A 20,437-nucleotide genomic window follows, 5' to 3' on the forward strand; every position below is an offset into this window, starting at 1 on the left:
ATTAACAACCCACAATATGCAGATGATACAACCTGCAATATGCAGATGATACAATCTTGCTTGCTGTAAGTGAAGAGGATTTAAAATATTTATTGATGAAGATCAAAGACCACAGCCTTTGTAATGAATTGCATCTCAATGTAAAGAAAACAAGAATCCTCACCGCTGGACATTCTTATCAATGGAGAAAAGATTGAAGTTGTTAAGCACTTCATTCTTCTTGGATCAACTATCAACACTCAAACTTCATCTCTCATATTCTCAGACATATTGTCAGGAGGGACCAGTCGCTGAAGAAGGATATCATGTTTGGTAAGATGGAGTGTCAGAGAAAAGGAGGAAAACTCCTAGTGACATGGACTGGCAAAGTAACAGCATCAATGGGTCCTAGTGTGGCAACAATAGTGAGGTTGGCCCAGGATCGGGCAGTGTTTCATTCTGCGGTGCATAAGGTTGCTGTGAGTCAGTATTGACTCAATGGCACCTAACAACAACACATAACTACAATCTAAAAGGAGGCAAGAAAGTTTTTCAAGATTGTTGTTGTTATGTGGCGTTGAGTCAGTACTGACTCATAGTGACCTTATGCACAACAGAATGAAACACTGTCCAGTCCTGTGCCAATCTCACCATCTTTCCTATGTTTGAGTCCATTACTGCTGCTACTGTATCAGTCTACCTCATTGGGGCTCTTCTTCGCTGACCCTCCATGTTACCAAGCATGATGTCCTTCTCCAGGGACTAGTCCCTCCTGACAATATGTCCAAAGTATGAGAGATGAAATCTGGCCATCCTGGCTTCCAAGGAGCATTCTGGCTGTACTTCTTCCAATACAGATTTATTTGTTCTTTTGTCAGTCCATGGTATTTTTAATAGTCTCCTCCAACACTGTAAGTCAAACGCATTAATTCTTCTATGATCTTCTTAATTCACTGTCAACTTTCACATGCAAATGGGTTACTGAAAATATCATGGCTTGGGTCAGGTACACCTTAGTCCTCAAATTGATATCTTTGCTCTTCAACACTTTAAAGAGGTCGTATACAGCAGATCTGCCTAATGCAATAATGTCGTTTGATTTCTTGACTGCTGCTTCCATGAGTGTTAATGGTTTCAGGATTAGGTAATAAATAAGGAACTAATTTACTGTGATCATTGTGTACTTTAATCAAAAAGCCTTTAAAGGCTTACCTACAAAATTTTAAATGTAAACAAAAGTCTTAGTACTGTTAGCCTCGTTCTTGTCTTCAGCCTCTCAGCCATGAGGCTTAAGTCTCTGACCTGCTCAGGCAAGTGTTAGAAAGCTCCTTTAAGCCAGTCTGTAAATGCCCAAAGGGCACTTTCTGCAAACCAGTCTCCTGCCCATAGGTACTCAACTTTACTCAGTCCAAGTACTGGGAAGCCCACAGCTGCTCTCTCCATTTCGCTGTCTCTGCCATTGCCATCACTTTTTCAGGTAGTGATCTCATGATCTGCTTATGGCTCTTCTTTATGTTCTGGGACCATCTGTTCCTGCTTCTAAAATGGATCCTTTTAAACCTAGCAAGATGGCAAAACTAACTAATCCCAGTGTTAGAGTCTTTATTTTATATTATTTCTTAAGCTGCCCTTTGAAATTTTATGTTCCGTTCTTTTACTTGATCATTCTTCTATTTGCTACTCTACATTCAACAGCAAGTTTCAGAGTTTCTTCGGATATTCATTTTGTTCTTTTTTTCTTTTCTATCTTTTTAATGACCTTTAGTTATCTTCATGTAGGATGTTATTGATGTCATCCCACAACTCTTCAAATCTTCAGTCAGTATTATCTAATGCATCAAATCTGGTCTTGAGTTGGTCTCTAAATTCAGGTGGGGTAGCGCTGTGAGTTAATGTGCTGGACTGCAAAGTCGCTTTCAACTGCAAGTCAGCAGTTCAAGCTCACCAGCTGCTCCTCAGAAACCCTATACAAAGTTGCTATGGGAAGGAATCAACTCGCCAGCACTTCACAACAACAACAACATACTTAAGGTCTTATTTTGGTTCTTGTGGACTTGTTTTAATTTTCTTTAGTTTCAGCCTGAATTTGCACATGAGCAATGGATGGTATGCTTAACAGTCCGCCCTTGGCTTTGTTTTTCCGCTGATGATATTGAGCTTCTCCATCGTCTCTTCCCAGAGATGCAGTCAATTTCATTCCTGTATTTTCTATCTGGTGAGATCCGCATGTATGGTTGCCATTTACGTTGTTGAAAAAAGGTTATTTACAATGAAAAGTCATAGGTTTTGTAAAATTCTATCTACATGTATAGTTCAATGGTATTGGTTACATACTTTACAAATTGTGTCACCATTTCACTATCTCTACTTATATTGTTTCATCACCTTTAATTTAGACTCTCTGCCCATTATGGCTTTCTAATGTGTTTTAGACTAACTGTTGTAAGTTTGAACACAAAGCTCAAGACAAAGCATTCTGTTGTTTAGTTTAACTACGACTTCACATTTCATATGGCTTCCATATGAATTGGAAGTTCTGCTGTATAACTGTCCTCCTTTTAATCAGAATCCATCTACTGGATTCTTGATCAAAATATTCAGTAATGGTAGCTGGCCACCATCCATTTCATTTGGTTTCATGGCAAAGAAAGTAGTAGCTCTCAAAGGAAAGTAAATCTGTAGTCTATTTCCTTCTCTGATTCAAGGGTCTTCCTTCTTCCTCTGATGCTTCATTCAAATAGAAAGCAATTGTGACCACTTGTAGGGTTTTAAGACCCTAGGCACTATACACCAAACAGCAACTCCAAAAACTTTATGTCCATTGACTCAATAGATCCACAAAACCATGAGCCTAAAATATCAAACCAAGAAAAAAAGAATTCCATGAAGTCTCTATTTTGTACCTAAGTAGGAACAATAAGTGCAGTCTTTTTTTGGGGGGGTTGCTGTTGTAGTGGTGGCACTGTAAAATAAGCACAGGACCGTTAACCACAAGGTTGACAGTTCAAGTTTACCAGCCACTCTGTGGAAGACAGATGAGTCTTTCTATTCCCATAAAGATTTACAGTCTTAGAAATCCTATTATATAGGGTCACCATGAGTCACAATCAACTTGATGGCAGTGGGCTTTGGTTTAGTTGTACTTGTAAAATTATATAAAACATTTTGGCAATTTATTTTTCCTGATGTACAGCTTAGAGATAACAGTTATACTGCAAAATGTTAAGTTGTACTAAAAGACGATATATTTAAGTAGCATAGCGTTGCTTTCACATAATGCGATATCCTTTGTTGTTGTTGTTAGGTGCCATTGAGTCAGTACCGACTCATAGCAACCTTATGCACAACAGAACGAAACACTGCCCGATCCTGGACCAGTCTCACTAATGTTGCCATACTTGAGTCCATTGATGCTGCCACTTGGCCAATCCATCTCGTTGGGGGTCTTCCTCTTTTTCTCTGATCCTCCACCTTACCAAACATGATATCCTTTTCCAGTGACTGGTCCCTCCTGACAATATGTCCAAAGTACAAGATACAAAGTTTGGCCATCTTGGCCTCCAAGAAGCACTCTGGCTGCACTTCTTTCAAAAGGGATCTATTGGTTCTTTTAGCAGCCCATGGCACTTTCAATATTCTCCTCCAACACCATAACTCAAAAGCATCAATTCTTCTATGGTCTTCCTTATTCACTGTCCAGCTCTCACATGCATATAAGGTTTTGCCATGGCTTTGATCAGGCGCATCTTAGTCCTCAAGCTGACATCTTTGCTCTTCAATACTTTAAAAAGGTCCTGTGCAGCAGATTTGCCTAATGCAATACGTCGTTTGATTTCTTGACTGCTGCTTCCATGAGTGTTGATAGTTGATCCAAGAAGAATGAAGTCCTTGACAACTTCAATCTTTTCTCCGTTGATAAGAATGTTGTTTATTGGTCCAGTGGTGAGGACTTTTGTTTTCTTTACATTGAGATGTAATCTATACCGAAGGCTGAGCTCTTTGATCTTCATCAGTAAATATTTTAAGTCCTTTTCACCTTCAGCAAGCAAGGTTGTATCATCTGCATATTGCAGGTTGTTAAAGAGACTTCCTCCAATACTGATTACCACGTTTTTCTTCATAGAACCCAGCTTCTCGGATTATTTGCTCATCATACAGGTTAAGTAAATATGGTGAAAGAATACAACCTTGTTGCACACCTTTCTTAATTTTAAACCATTCAGTGTTCCCATGTTCTGTTCGAACAACTGCTTCTTGGTCCATGTACAGATTCCTCATGAGCACAATTAAGTGTTCCAGAATACTCATACTTTGCAATGTTGTCCATAGCTTGTCATGATCCACACAATCAAAAGCCTCTGCGTAGTCAAAAAAGCACAGGTAAACATCTTTTTTATATTTTCTGCTTTCAGCCAAGATCCATCAGACATCAGCAATGATATCCTTCATTCCATGGCCTCTTCTGAATCTAGCTTGAACCTCTGGAAGTTCACTGTCAACATATGATTGTAGCCATTTCTGTATTACCTCTAGCAAAACTTTACTTGCATGGGATATCAAAGAGATTGTCCAATGATTTCTGCATTCCGTTGGGTTACTCTCTTTGGAATGGGCACAAATATGGATCTCTTCCAATCAGTCAGCCAGACAGCTGTCTTCCAAATTTCTTGGCAGACATGAGTGAGTGCCTCCTGTGCTGCCTCACTTTCTTGAAAGATTTCAGTTTTGATTCCATCAATTCCTGGTGCCTTGTTCTTTGCCAATTCCTTCAAAGCACCTTGGACTTCCTCCTTCAGTATCATTGGCTGTTGATCATATGCTACCTGCTGAAATGGTTGAAAATTAACCATTTCCTTTCGGTACAGTGACTCTGTGTATTCCTTCCATCTTCTCTTGTTGCTTTCTGCATCATTCAATAATTTGCCCAGATAATCCTTCAATAACAAAAGTCAAGGCTTGAATTTTTTCTTCAGTTCCCCCAGCTTGAAAGAAATGCTGAGCGTGTTCTTCCTTTTTGGTTTTCTGATTCCAGATCTTTGCACATTTTGTTGTAATATTTGGCTTTATCTTCTCTAGCTGATCTTTGAAATTTTCTGTTCAGCTCTTGGACCTCCTCATTTCTTCCATTTGCTTTAGCATCTTTACGCTGCAGAGCAAGTTTCAGTGTCTCTTCTGACATCCATTTTGACCTTTTCCTTCTTTCTTGTCTTCTCAATGACTTTTTGCTTTTTTCATGTATGATGTTGTTGATGTCGTCTTACAGCTCTGCTGGTCTTCAGTCTTTAGTGTTTAATGTATCAAATCTGTTCTTCAGATGATCTCTAAATTCAGGTCGGATATATTCAAGGTTATATTTTGGCTCTCGTGGATTTGTTTTCATTTTCTTCAGCTTCAGTGTGAATTTGCGTATGAGTAATTGATGGGTCTGTTCCACAATCTGCCCCTAGCCTTGTTTTTGCTGATGATATGGAGCTTTTCATTGTCTCTTTCCACAGATGTAGTCAGTTTAATTTATGTGTATTCCATCTGGTGAGTTCCATGTGTGTAGTTGCGTCTTATGCTGTCTAAAGAAGGTATTTGAAATTAACAAATCATTAGTTTTACAGAATTCTATCATGCATTCTCCAGCATCTTTTCTATCACCAAGGCCATATTTTCCAACCACTGATCTTTCCTCTTAGCTCCCAACCTTTGGATTCCAACCACCAGTAATGATCAATACATCTTGATTGCATGTTTGATCAATTTCAGATTGAAAAAGTTGGTAGAATTCTTCTATTTCATCCTCACTGGCTTTAGTGGTTGGTTTAGTGGTTGGTTTATTATATAAAACATTTTGGCAATTTACTTTTCCTGATGTACAGGAAAATAGATATACTGATATCTGTTATAGAGATAACAGATATACTGCAAAATGTAAAGTTGTACTAAAAGAAGATATATTTGACTAAGTAGCATTGCATTGCTTTCACATATTGAGAAATACTTTAAGCTTCTAGTATTGTGTCATATATACAAGACTCTTGTTTTAAAGCTTACTGTAAACTGAATGAAAATTTGTTTAAAGAGTAGATAATCAGTTTTATAATAAACAAGTCATGTACTTTGTTTCATTTCTCTTGCATGTTGTAGTTAAGTGCTATTAAGTCAGTTCTGACCCATAGCAACCCGATATAGGATTTCTGAGGAGTGGCTGGTGAGCTTGAACCACCAACCTTGTGGTTCAAACAGACTTTGCAGTCCAGTGCATTAAACCATAGTACCATACCAGGACTCCTTCTACTGCATATCCCCTCATTATAACAGCACTTATCCCACTTTCTCTTTGTGTTTCTTGTTTTCCTCCATTTCTCCTTTCCCCACCCTTCTGAATTGTATCCTTAGGCAAATGCTACCCTTTTGACCTTGAATCGCTGGCCGTTATTCAATGGTGTGCATATTTCACTTGTGTTGCTGTACTCCCTATATGCCCATCTATTATTTGGCTGAAAATTGACTCACTGGGCAAGTTCAGCTGCAGACCTGAAGGATGACCAAGGGCCATAGGCTCAGTGTTCCACCAGTCTCTATCTGACCAGTAAGCCAGGTCTTTTTTCTTTTTATGATGTTCAGTTTTGTTCTCCATTGTCTCCAACTCCATTCAGATCTTCTAATGGGATCCCTTTCAGAACAGTTGGTAGTGGTAGTCAGGTACCATCTAGTTCTTCTGGTCTCAGGGTCATGAGACAGATGTTTACTTGGACTAACTGTTTCCAGACATCATTAATTTTCAACAATCTTCTTTCCTCCAGACAGGGAGATACCAACAGTTTCACCTTAGATGGCCACTTATGAACTTTTAAGATTCCAGATACTAAGCACCAAAGTAGGATATAGAAGACTATCTTTATGGGCTATCTTATGTCAACTGAACATGGTGTCCCCAGAGACTATGGTCCTGAGCCTCTAGGCCCAATAAATCATTCCCTCAAAGTATTTGGTAATGTCTAATTTTCCCCCATGTATGCTCTACCACATCATAGATATGTTAACAGCAAAAGTAGATACTCAATGTATAAGATTCTTATATATTTCATTATGTATTTATATATAAATATTCTTATATATTTCATTATAATTCTGAGTTAAGCCTTTTAATTTGTATGCGTAATGTTTTTTTCTCCACTGAAAGTATTTTTTGTTTACATTACATAAATTGTTAAGAGTTACCTAAAACTAGGTAAGCCAAGGATCAAATAACATTCTTTGAAATGTAACAACATACAAATAATATCTGAAGTAAATACCTAGCCTATTTACTTAGAGGTGGCGATCATAAATGTTAGGAAAAATTAACCTGTATCATGTCATTCTTACCCTGGAGACCTGAGCGCAGCGACACAAGGTAACGACATCCAGAAAAGAGAATATTCTAGAAAGAAAAGAGTGACAAACTTTATTACACAATAAAGTTTCTGTAGGTTTTTTCTATAAGTAATTGACTACATTAACAAAAAACAAAACTAGGAAAAACTTCTTTCAAACAAGCATACTAAGTTTCAGAAATTTACAAATAGGCGTATTGTCCTTACAAAACAAAGGAGGAGTAAGAAATCTTTCTTAGATAATGTAAGAATAAGTATTATACAAATTTAATTACTTAAAGCAAGGGGTAATGAAAGATTGCTATCGGATATAATTTTATAAATGTAAAAATAAACTTTTCCCATGTTTGGATAACAAAAGAAATAGACAAAGGGATGAATATCATTATAACGAATTTTGCAATTATACAGAAAAAGCAGGACAAAATATAGTAAATATAAAATATTATAGCTATTATAATATTACTACAATAGTTATTATTTTACTTTGTCCTGATTTTTCTTTATAACTGCAATATTCAGAGTCCTGGTATGGATAAGCAAGGTCAGTTTGAACCACAAGGTCGGCAGTTCAAACTCACTAGCCACTCCTTGGAAACCTTATATAGGGCTGCTATGAATCAGAACCTACTCAGTGAGACTTAATCACAACAATAACATAAAATACTGAATTTCTAAATATTTAATCCTAATTTAGGAAATTAAAATAGATTTAATATAGCACAATCAATGTTAGAAAACATTTACTGACTAGAATTTTTTTCAGTCTTTATAGAGGTCAAATAAGTAGTTGTCACTTCTCTTGAAGCCCTTTCACTTGTGAACATTTTAAAAAGCCATTTTAATCTGAAATAGCAACTAAGTTCTTCTGCAAGTGGGAGAAAGTACAATATAGCCACAGGACTAAACAACAATAGCATAAAGATTTTTTAAGTTAACATTAATTTTGCTTCAATAAATTTATGATATCCCTTGCGACAACTAGAGATGCCTCAAGTATTATAAAGTACAGGTCAGGAATCTGCTAGATTTACTTCTTCATAGTTTTTTAAGAATAAAATCTTTTTTGTTGGTGTAAAAAACAATAATTTTGTTACAGTTATCAGTCATGTTTTAGACTTGTAATAATCTTTTTTAATACCAGACAGAAAACTGTATGCATTTTGAGAATATTTTTAATTTTAAAGCAGAAGGTTCTTTTGGTGACTTTCCAGTCACCAATGTACCGTGTCATAAAAACAAGTAATAGCAGCTGAGTTGTTTATAAAAACCTCTAATGCTTTCTTACATATTTACTTCCTCTAACAGATTGCTGACATGTTTTGATTTGTTCCAACTATGTTGTTGTTAAGTGCCATTGAGTTGATTCTGACCCATAGTGACCCTGTACAGGGTTTCCGAACTGGTGAGCTCAAACCACAGACCTTGCAGTTCAAACCAACTTTGCAGTCCAGTGCATTAACCCACAGCACCACACCAGGACTCCACGTTTCAACTATAGAGGTCCACTTAAGGGGCTGATTAAAATTTAGGATTAAAAGAATTGAAAGGGTTAGGCCTGGGGCAACAAGGTGAGTTGATGTTAACAATCTACTTCTTGCAGTTTCAGCAAGACACCAGCAGAGGGGCAGGGAAGTCTGAGCAAAAGTCCAGAGAACAATTACAGTGCAAATAGTAAAATGAAAATAGGTAGCTGTAGGCAATCTATAGAGTCTGCATTCTCTTAGGAGGGCCACATGGGTGGATAGAAAAGGAGGAAAGTCTTGTCACACAATGATGGACAATCTCTCTAAAAGTTATGATTATAAACTATCAGCTTTTCAGATAGGAATGCTCAGTTGCAGACCTTAAGGATGAAAAGTGAGTTTCAAGTGTTCATTCAAAAAACATATTTTACCACCTATCTTAGACACTGTTTTAGGTCCTTGCTGTTGTATAACCTATGGTCTAAGGGAAGGAGGTACACACAAAATAAGTAAAATGTGTGAGAAATTTTCAGCTAGTGAGGAGTGCTACAAACACAACTATAAAATATGACAGAGGTCAGGGAAAGCCTGCTAAAGGAGTAGACATTTGATCAGGGGCTTGAACAATTAAAGAAAGATCACTCCAGATATAGGAAATGGGTGTATGTATAAAAGACAATGGACTGTTTGAGGAACAGAAAATGATAGTGAGAGGGAATACAGCAGTACCACAATTCTTTATGAAGTCCTTATGTGCCAGGTATTGTTTTAAGTGCTTTATATGTATTAATGGCGTTCTGGAGTATAAGCACTGGACTGCTAACCAACTACAAGGCTGGCAGTTCAAACACACCAACTGCTCCTTGGAAACTCTATACATGATCATTATGAGTTGGAACTGACTCGATGGAAGTTCAGAGAGTAGGATAGGGACCAGATTACATAAAAAGGGTTTGGGGGTAAATTGTTTGCTTATTCTTTGATGCACTGGGAAGGACATCACACATTCCTGTGGTATTTCTACCAAAATGTGAAATTTGAATTTAATTGAGAAACATTCTACAAAAAAACTGTCCTGTGTTTTTCAGAACTGTTAATGCTTTGAAAGACAAAGACTAAGGAACTGTGCCAAGGAGCTATGGTAGTAGCATAGTGGACTACAAGCTGGGCTGCTAACCACCACAAGGTCAGCAGTTCTAATCTAACGGTCACTTCGCAGGAGAAAGATGAGACCTTCTGGCTCATCTATAGCCTCAGAAACCCTATTTAGGCTTACTATGAGTTAGAACTGACTTGGTGGTATACAATTACCACCACCAAGGAACTCTGCTAGATAAGAGTTGGCAACTAAATGCAATCAATCTGTGGTCTTTGGCGCTTGAACCAGGGGAAAAAAAGTCTTCCTTTTACTTTAAAGGACATTAACTGGAATAAGGCTGTAAATTGCATATCAGTATTGTACCCATATTCATTTCCTGATTTTGATGATTTTACTTTGATTTTTTAGAAAATATACAACGAAGTCTTTAAGGGTAAAATAGCATCATATTTGCAATTTATTCTCAAATGTTTCTTTTATCACTTTGTAACCTTTTTGAAGACTTGTTTATATCTATGTAGCATAAGACATTATATCCCTTAAATGTTTACTCATGTATTAAGGCTTAAATTAAGATCATTTAAATTAAGTAATCCTGAAATCTCATGGTATTCATGAGAAACATTAATTATTGTTCTATATGTAAAATGCCTGGCATGGCACTACAGGATAAACACTGGACTGCTAACCACAAGGACGGCAGTTCAAACTCACCAGCTCTGCTCGGAAATTGAATACAGACTCAAAACCGACTCAACAGCATACAACAACAACTTATGTTTTACCTATGTAAAACCCTCACAAATAACTGTCTCTTCCTTAAGCAGCTCTGCTATGGTTTTAGAAATTTCTATTTATTAGTTTTTATAAATTCTTCCTTACTCTTATGATCGTAACTTCTTAAAACTCAGGGGGCCCTATCAGCATTACCTTACTCATCCCATTTTAATCTGTGGCTTCTCATAATCAAATATGGAAGAACAATTTCTAAAGAAAAAAAAGAGTAATACGGCCTGAGACATGGTTAGTGTGCTAAAGTACATTTGAGCTTTCTGCTTATTTCCTCGTTCTTTGCTTTGTTCTGGATATTTGTGTTGCGGACCCTGTAAGACTGGTCAGAGGTTCGAGGCCCTATGGGCCCAAGTGTAACAAACGAGGCCACTGGCAGTTAATGGCAAATTGCTTTCATCTTAATATTCAGTTATATATATTAAATTAATACACGGAGCCTTTGAAAATCCACAGATAAATGTGATATTTTCCTAAAGCCGAGACTAAAGGTTGCAAGGTTAAACCTTTCTCCAAAGGATTAACTAAAAATATCTTAGCTACTTCTCGGTTCTTTGTTCTATAGACAAAGAACCCATCCTCCCTAATCCCTTTTCCAGGTGCAGCCCATTCACCTGGTCTTCTCCTGCAGAACTCTCACCTTCCCCCAACTGACCTCAGGGGCTATAGATATGTTAATTGGGCCTGAGAATCCAAGTTGCTGGCCTGGGATTCGAACCAGTGAAGTACAATGTAAAGTTACCTGAATGTCTGGAAAATTACTGATGTTAGCTGTATCCTGTTTTAGTCCCTCCCAGCTTGGTGTGAAACTCCTCCCCTAAATAAAGCAGAGGCCCGGGTCTCCCCAGGTGTGCATTACTGGTTGGAAGGCATGGAGTAAAGATTGTGGTGCATTACGGGTTGGAAGGCATGCAGTAAAGATTGCAGGGCAGTGAGTTGCTGCCTGCAGAGGCTACGATGCCTGTACTCCCAAGCCTGCCCACCAGTGATGTATTCACCCTGCCTTTGGGGTGCCTCACTGTCTCCCTTCTTCTGTTTGTCTGTGTATTCTTTCGCTATCCCTATCGCCGCTGGATCTCCCCTCCTCGTGAACCAAACACTCGTGACAACTATGTCGAGGGCAAACCCCAGCATATTTGAGGTCAGAAAACTAAATGCTGAATAAGAGTAATGTTGTTGATCTATTCTTTGATATAGGAACATATACCAGTTTGCATATTAAATTTAAGAGATGATCAGTTTGGCAGTCTTAGAATCTATGAGTAAAAAGTATAACCAATAATGATAATATATGTCTAATATTTTTATAGCACTTACTATGTGCCAGGCACTATTCTAATAACAAATATATCAAACACATTTAACCTTTATGATAATTCTATGATGTAGATACTAGTATTATTCAATTTTTAGCTACTAAGTGATAGAACCTAGGTAGTTAAAGATTCCAGAGTCCATGTGTTCTTAACCATTAGGCCTTTAATAAGAAATAACATATACACACATATCCATTTTGAACTCCAAGCAATTAAAATGAAGAAAAAAACTACTAGAAATCATTAACATTGTAAGCGTCCCTGAAAAGAATATAAGAGCACTTGTGTGAGGAAGAATTAACATAGCAAATCCTAAACTGCTATCCTTAGAAGGGAGTGCTTGCAATGTTGGATCTTGGATGGTGTCTGAGAATCTGAATTTTTAGGAAACTGAGAATTTGGACGTTTTAGGAGAGTTTCCATCATTTCCAAACATTTCACATGTGTTCTCACAACTCATTGCTAGAGGAATTAAGTGCATTCCATAGGAGACCACTGGGAGAGAACTGTTGGAAACTAGTGCTTGGTTTCCTATGAATTTCAAAGCTACGTGCCTTCTCAATTTTTCAAATTTGCTCTGTATCCTTTCCCTGTAGTAAATATAGCCACAAATGATTATAAGTTGATTCCTCCTAGTGAACCAGTGAACCTGAGAGTGGTCTCAGGAATCCTCAACACAGAATGATCATCTGTTATTTCAGACAAGCCCTCCTTAAAAAAATAGATCATCTGTTATTTCAGACAAGCCCTCCTTAAAAAAAATAAATAAAAAAACCTACTGCTGTCTAAGGAGCTCTGGTAGCGTAGTGGTTACGAATCGGGCTGCGAACCTTAAGGTCAAGCGGTTCGAAACTACCAGCCGCTCCGCGGGAGAAAGATGAGGCTTTCTACTCCCGTAAAGATTTACACCCTCGGAAACCCTGTACAGGGTCGCTATGGGTCGGACCCGACTCGATGGCACTTAACAACAACAACAACAACTGCTGTCTAGTTGATTCCAAGTTATGACAATGCTATGCATGTGTTATAAAGTAGAACTGCTCTACAGGGTTTTGTTGGCTGTAATCTTTATGTAATCAGGTTGTGAGGCTCTTCTCCCATGGTGCCACTAGTGGGGGAGGAGGGACTTTCAACAGTTCAGCTTTAGTTGTTGTTGTTGTTAGTTGCCATAGAGTTGGTACCGACTCAGAGCAACCTTATGCACAACAGAATGAAGCACTGCCCGGATCCTGGGCCAACCTCACAATTGTTGCCATGCTTGAGCCCATTGATGCAGGCTTTAGTAGTCCAGTGCAAACCATTTGTACCAACCAGGGGCCTTTTATTTCAGACAAAGGTAAGAAAAAAAACTCCAGCAAATTCATCCTTTTTGAGTTTAAAAATTTCATCTCCTACTCATTCATACATACATGTATATTACACAGCATTTATGATTCAGGTCCCCAAAAAGTTAAAAAAAAAAAAAATTAGAATCTTATAAACAATAATCCTCATTCTGAAAGTGCATTCGTCTTACAGCTAAAAGGGCATGTGTGGGCTCAAAAAGTCGTTTCACTTCACATAATTTTTGTAGTTATCAATATCATCCTCAGAAGGAATCTTGAGAAACAAGTTATTTCATAGTCTTGGAAAACACACATGAGTCTTTGTCTTATAAACACTGACATTCATTTTCAAGAGATATCCTTAAGTAAATTCATATGGTTCTGCTCTGAAAAGAATTACTGTCAATCCTACTAACTAAATTTTCATATTATGCAAATAGTGGATTCCAGTTTGCCAGACTATTAATAAATAACTTTGTTTCAAAAAGACAGGATGAGAATCAGTAAGTAATTTAAAATTAAGAAGAAACAAATGAGAACACTTGCTTAATTCACTGGTAACTTGACTGTAGCCTTGCACAAAGGAATAGCATAGTCCTGAAATTACTTAATGTGGCCCTTCTAGCAACAGTTTTTATGATTCCCACAAAACGACTGGGTAGGTTTATGCTATTACGGTGTTTGTGAAACACCAAAATTAATAAGTGTAAATGAAAAGCATGGAACCCTTGGGGGGGTAGGAACATGCAAGTTAGATGTATGGAACTGTAATAAGAGGAATGGTCTGTTTTGCCATCCCACTAGGCTTAAAATGAGCTCATTCCAAACTTACCGTAATAGGAGTTCTTTGGGAAGTTTTTTATTGATTACAGCTTCATCACTATTTGAGAACATCTGCAAAAACAAAATTATTATGTCATGATGTATCAAGTGTTTTTAACATTTTATTATGTTCAACTCAACAGTTTAGAGTCAATCCTCTTAGAAGAGAAGTAAATAAGTAATATGAGTAGTTAATAAGTATCACAGTCATATTTTCAGGAACTCTTTAAGATGAAAAATGTTTTTGAGACAATTCATTTCCTGTCTATAGAGAAAAAGAACAGTAGTCAGAAGGATGATACTTTGTGACAAGTACTGTTTTAAGTCATATATTAGTATTTTTAATCTCAACAGTCATACTATATTCATTCTATAGATAAGAAAACTGACCTACAAAAGGTTTGGATTACACAAAGTTTTACTTATTTTAAGTACACTATAGAGTGACTATTTTAAAATGCCATTAAAATGAAGAAATTCTCTAAATCTCCTTCACATTCAAAGGAGGTATTCAGAAATCTGGGAAACACTCTCTTTCGTAGAAAAATGTAGAAAAACGATGAATACTTCATGACCACCACCATAAGTATTTTTAGTGTATTCAAAGTGGTTATATTTATTATTTCACAAATGATTATATTTATTATAAGTATAATAAACATATATTAAAATATATAATCAAATTAATTATGGGGTCTCTGGGTGGCAAAAATGGTTAAGTGCTTCACTACTAGCCAGAATGCTGGCAGTTAGAACCTACCCAGAAGTGCCTTGGAAGATAAGCCCAATGATCATAAAAGAACAAAGGATGCAATAACTAACTTTGCCTGGTGATGATAACTGGGTCTTAATGGAAAGCCACAAGTTCATTAGGAGAAAAAGGTGTGGTGTTATAGGATCAGCACTGAATTGCTAACTGCAGACTGGTGGTTTAAACCCACCAACCACTCCTTGGAAATCCTATATAGGGGTGCTATGAGTAAGAACTGACAGGACAGCACATAGCAACAATAATATATATGGAATCTACAGAGGAAGTAATGAAAGGAAATAGAAGGGTAGAGAAAGTACTTTCCCCTCTATCTCAGCCATTCAATATAATTACAATAATACATTTTGTTATTGTTAAGTGTGTGGAGTCAGTTCTGACTCATAGTGACCCTGTATAGGATTTATACACTTTTATAAGCAGTGTTTCTATCACTCTAACCATTCCCCAAAGAATTCTGTGTTGTTTGATTTACACCCTGTCAAAATGGCAGGGTCTTAGAAACCAATACAGTTGTCTACCTTGAGAGTCCCAGCGCTACCCTTCATGGCTGGGTCCCCACTGAAGACCCTACAGAGCTGCTCTGACATATATGGGGTTACCATGAGTCATAAAGGACTCCATAGCAACTAGTTATTTTTAAACATAACCAAAATAGTTTATCATTTGAAGTGACATGGTAATGTAACTTAGAAAATAATCCTAGGGGTAGGCACATAATTTTGATGTTTTCCAAGAAACACAAATGGCTTCTGCTCCAGTCTATGCTATTATTTTTTATAAAACAAATGTTTCACAGAGGCAGTAAAATATATTTTCCTCAGATATTTTGCTGCTCCAGCTGAATCCAAACTCTTGACTTCTCATATGAAAATATAAAGAATGTTATAACCAATAAGATCAAAGCTATGATGAACGGCACCAATTTATATAGGACCTCAGAAATAGAGCAGTAGAAATGACAGTTCTTAGGTAATATTGTTTTGTATTAACATGGGAATATATCATTATGCATTTTTATAATCTGTCCACAAAAAATTACAAAGAGTGGTCAGGGAGAAAAGATGGGAGCAACTTTATTGTTTACTCTCTACTTTTTATTTCAAGGTAGGAAAGCACTACCTAAATAAGCAAGCAACAGTCTAAGTAATTTGATTTGTCATACGAGTATAAGTAATAAAGTATAGTTACAAAATACTAGAAACCTCTATTAAATATCAAAACGTGAAGCTATGGTTTCTCGACATATAATTCATGTAGGTCTATATACTTCTAAAGGCAGTGTTCCCATTTCTCTAGCCCTCCCCAAAGAATTCTGTCCTATCTGATTTTCACACCAATTTATACACCCTTTTATTACCAGATTTGATGCATTAAACCCTAAAGACCAAAGACCAGAACAGTTATGGGATGACATCAAGAAAATCATACAGAAAGAAAGCAAGAGGTTATTAAGAAAACAAGAAAGAAGGAAAGGACCAAAATGGATGCCAGAAGAGACTGACACCTGCGCTCCAGCATAGATATGCAAAAGCAAATGGAAGAAATGAGGAGATAAAAGGAGCTGAATAAAACATTTCAAAGGGCAGCTCAAGAAAATAAAGTTAAATACCATAACATAATGTGCAAAGACCTGGAGTTAGAAAACCAAAAGGGAAGAACAAGCTGAGCATTTCTCAAACTGAGGGAACTGAAGAAAAAATTTAAGACTCAACTTGAAATATTGAAGGATTCTAAGGGCAAAATATTGAATGATGCAGAAAGCATAAAAAAAAGAAGGAAGGAATACACAGTCACTGTATCAAAAAGAATGGTCTATGCTCAACCATCTCAAGAGGTAGCACATGATCAAGAACCAGTGATACAAAATAACAAGTCTAAGGTGCATTGAGGGCATTGACAAAGAACAAGGCAATGGAAATTGATGGAATACAATCTGAAATTTTTCAACAAACTGAGACAGTTTGTTGGGAGGCACTCATTCATCTATGCCAAGAAATTTGGAAGACAACTACCTGGCCAACTGACTGGAAGAGATCTATATTTGTACCCATTTCCAAGAGAGGTAACCTAACGGAATGCGGAAAATATCAGATTTTATTAATATTGCATGCAAGTATAATTTTGCTAAAGATATTACAACCATATATTGACAGAGAACTTTCAGAGGTTCAAGATGGATTCAGAAGAGGGCATGAACCAAGGATGTCACTGCTGACATCAGATGGATCTTGGTTGAAAGCAGAGACTACCAGAAATATGTGCTTTATTGACTATACAAAGGCTTTCAATTGTCTGGATCATGACAAGCTATGGACAACATTGTGGAGAATGAGTATTCTAAAACATGTACTTGTTTGTGCTCATGAGGAACTGTACATAGACCAAGTGGTAGTCATTCAAACAAGGGAAAAATGGCTTAAACTTAGGAAAGGTGTGCACCAGGATTGTATTCTTTCACCATACTTATTCAATCTGTATGCTGAGCAAACAATCCGAGAAGCTGGGTTATATGAAGAACGTGTGGCATCAGGATTGGAAGAAGACTCATTAACAACTTGCAATATGCAGATGATACACCTTTGCTTGCTGAAAGCTAACAAGACTTAAAATACTTACTGATAAAGATCAAAGACCCATAGCCTTTGGTATGTGGAAATCATCAGAAAACATCATTAATATTGCATGCAAATATAATTTTGCTAAAGAAAACAAAAATTTTCACCACTGAACCAATAAACATCCATAAAATGTAGAACAGACTGAAGTTGTCAAAAATTTCACTTTGCTCTGATCAATCATCAACATTCATGCAAGTAGCAGTCAAGAAATCAAGTGACATATTGTATCAGGCAAATCTGATGCACAAAGTGTTCACAAGCAAAGACATAGGTTTTGAGGGCTAAGGTGTATCTAATCCAAGCCATAGTATTTCAAGCACCTCATATATGCATGTGAAAGTTGGACAGTGAATAAGGAAGACTGTAGTAGAGTTGATTCATTTGAGTTATGGTATTGGAGGAGAATATTAAAAGTACCACGGACTGCCAAAAGAACAAACAAATCTGTGTTGAAACAAGCACAGCCAGAATGCTTCTTGGAAGCCAGGATAGGGAGACTCATCTCTCATACTTTGGACATATTGTCAAGAGGGACCAGTCACTGGAGAAGGCTATCATGTTTGGTAAAATGGAGGGTCAGAGAAAAAGAGGAAGACCCCCAACAAGATGGACTGGCACAGTGGCAGCAGCAATGGGCTCAAGCATGGCAGTGATTGTGATGTTGGTGTACAACGGTGCAGTGTTTTGTTCTGTTGTGCATAGGATCCCTCTGAGTCAGTGCTGACTTGATGGCACTTAACAACAACAACAACAATTTCTTACTAATGCCGTTTTCAATTCTGTTAAAACTTTTTAATAAAAAACCCCCTCATCCTGTTTCCTTCAAGAAAATCCATCATGCTATACCTTTAGAATCCTAAAAAAAACTGCTGCCATAACCATCTGAGTTAGCCTCTCTTGAATTTAATAGGCCCAGCAGACCTCATAGAAAGCCACTGTTTTGATTGGATCTTTGATTGGCATCTTAATGAGACTAAGACAAGGGTATGATTGAGAAAACTCATCTGTAGCCATCCACTGATTGCAGAGACATGTTGAAACAACTTTTGTTTGTAATAACCCTGTGCATGGATGAATTGGAATCCCAGCAGCAATATTTTTTGACTAACCCTTGCCTAGTACATTAGCAGAGACTGCAGTTTTGCATAAAACTAATTGTCTTTCTAAAGACTTGATAGCTGAGAAATATGACTTTCAAACCACTTGTTCCAAAGTGTAATTAAACCATCCAAGAACATTTCTGAATATTAAAAACAGTTTTTGCTATTCTATCTCTTCTCATCAATTTGGAGATCAGTTTAGTAACATTATTAAATGCTTACCACACAAGGTTCAGGAAACCATTTCATTGGCTATGTAAAAAGTCTGAATCTGAAAACAGGAAGATAGGCTGAACAAATAAAAAAAAAAAGTAACACTTGTTCAACAGTTACCCCTATAGCTTACACTGAAATTACTCCAAAACATAAAAGAATCTGATCTATATTAATATTTTATAGATGATGATGTGGTGGTGATGTAGTAGGTTACACATTGGGTTGCTAATCAGGTCAGCAGTTTGAATCCAGCAGCCACTATGCAGGAGATAGAGAGGAGTTTCTGCTCCCATAAAGATTATAGCTTCGGAAACCCTACATAGGGTCGCTATGAGTCATAATTAAATGGTAATAGATTTGGTTAGAGATGATATATAGATTTTAACCAGCTACTTATCTCCCAATGTTCATTTTCTTTAAGAGTAATAGAATCACTAAGTTTTAGCTGGTACATGGCTGTGTGGAAGGAATATTTTACTTCCCAAGCAGCTAGATATGGCCAGGCAACTAAGTTCTGGCTAGTTGTTCTTGTTAAGTGCTGTAGAGTCAATTCTGACCCATACACCCATAGTGATCCTGTATAGGGTTTCCAAGGAGCAGCTGGTGAGCTTGAACCACCAACCTTGCAGTTCAAACACAGTCTGATGAATTAGCCCACAGCACCAAACCAGGACTCCAAGTTCTGGCTAGTAGGATGTAAGAAAAAGTGATCTTGTGAAATGTGGGCGTGTCCTTATAAGGATAGGGTGTACCCTTTCTTTATTTCTCCCTGCATTCCACTATTTGGAATGTACTCTGAATGACTGGAATTCCATGATTACCATGAAGGCCTGAATTTTAAAGCAAGCAGTTCACTAGGAACACAGTAATGCCATAAAAATTCAGTTTTATGAGAGAAAATATAGTTCTATGCTCTTTACCCACTAAAAACCAGCCCACTGCCATCAAATTGATTCAACTCAAGAGACCCTATGATGGTGGTGGTGTGCCCAGAGTCGATTCTGACTCAAGCAACCCTGCACAGGGTTTCCCAGGCTGTAAATCTTTACGGGAGTAGAAAGCCTCATTATTTCTTCTGCGGAACCACTAGCAGTTTTGAATTGCTGACCTTAAGATTAGCAACCCAATTCGTAACTACTAAGCTACCTACCAACCAGAGCTCCTTAAAGAGACCCTATTATTATTGTTGTTGTGAAGTATCATTGAGTCGGTTCTGACCCATAGTGACCCTGGATAGGGTTTCCAAGGAGCAGCTGGTGAGTTTGAACCTCCAATCTTGCAGTTTAAACAGCTTTGCAGTCTGGCACATTAACCCACAGCGCCACACCAGGACTCCAAAGAAATCCTATAGGACAGCATAAAACTGTTCCTTATGAGGGGAGAACAAAAAAGATGGTGGATCGGGTGGACGTATAGCAGAGAGCTCCGTCAACAATACAGAATACCCAACCAAGCAGGTTCAGGGGATGGTCCCGGAACTCTGAACCACATATAAAGGAATACTTAGAAGGTTGGAAGGCTCACAGCTGGGGGAATTTGTGGCAGAAGCAAGAAATCTATTGCTTTCTAGT

At 37.4% G+C, this 20,437-nt stretch overlaps 1 protein-coding gene across 2 annotated transcripts in view; it reads right to left on the reverse strand.

The window, feature by feature from the left end:
* FBXL20 (F-box and leucine-rich repeat protein 20) overlaps positions 1 to 20,437 on the reverse strand; it is a 165,578-nt gene that overhangs the window by 63,136 nt on the left and 82,005 nt on the right. For both annotated transcript variants that reach the window (XM_006832547.1, XM_006832548.1), the window contains exons 2-3: positions 14,171 to 14,232; positions 7,336 to 7,390 (exon numbers count right to left, since the gene is read on the reverse strand). In XM_006832547.1, the coding sequence (XP_006832610.1) occupies positions 7,336 to 7,390; positions 14,171 to 14,232 (117 nt within the window). The remainder of the gene's footprint in view (positions 1 to 7,335; positions 7,391 to 14,170; positions 14,233 to 20,437) is intronic.

Source organism: Chrysochloris asiatica, unplaced genomic scaffold (genome assembly GCF_000296735.1).
Source record: "Chrysochloris asiatica unplaced genomic scaffold, ChrAsi1.0 scaffold00007, whole genome shotgun sequence".
Lineage (NCBI taxonomy): Eukaryota > Metazoa > Chordata > Mammalia > Afrosoricida > Chrysochloridae > Chrysochloris > Chrysochloris asiatica.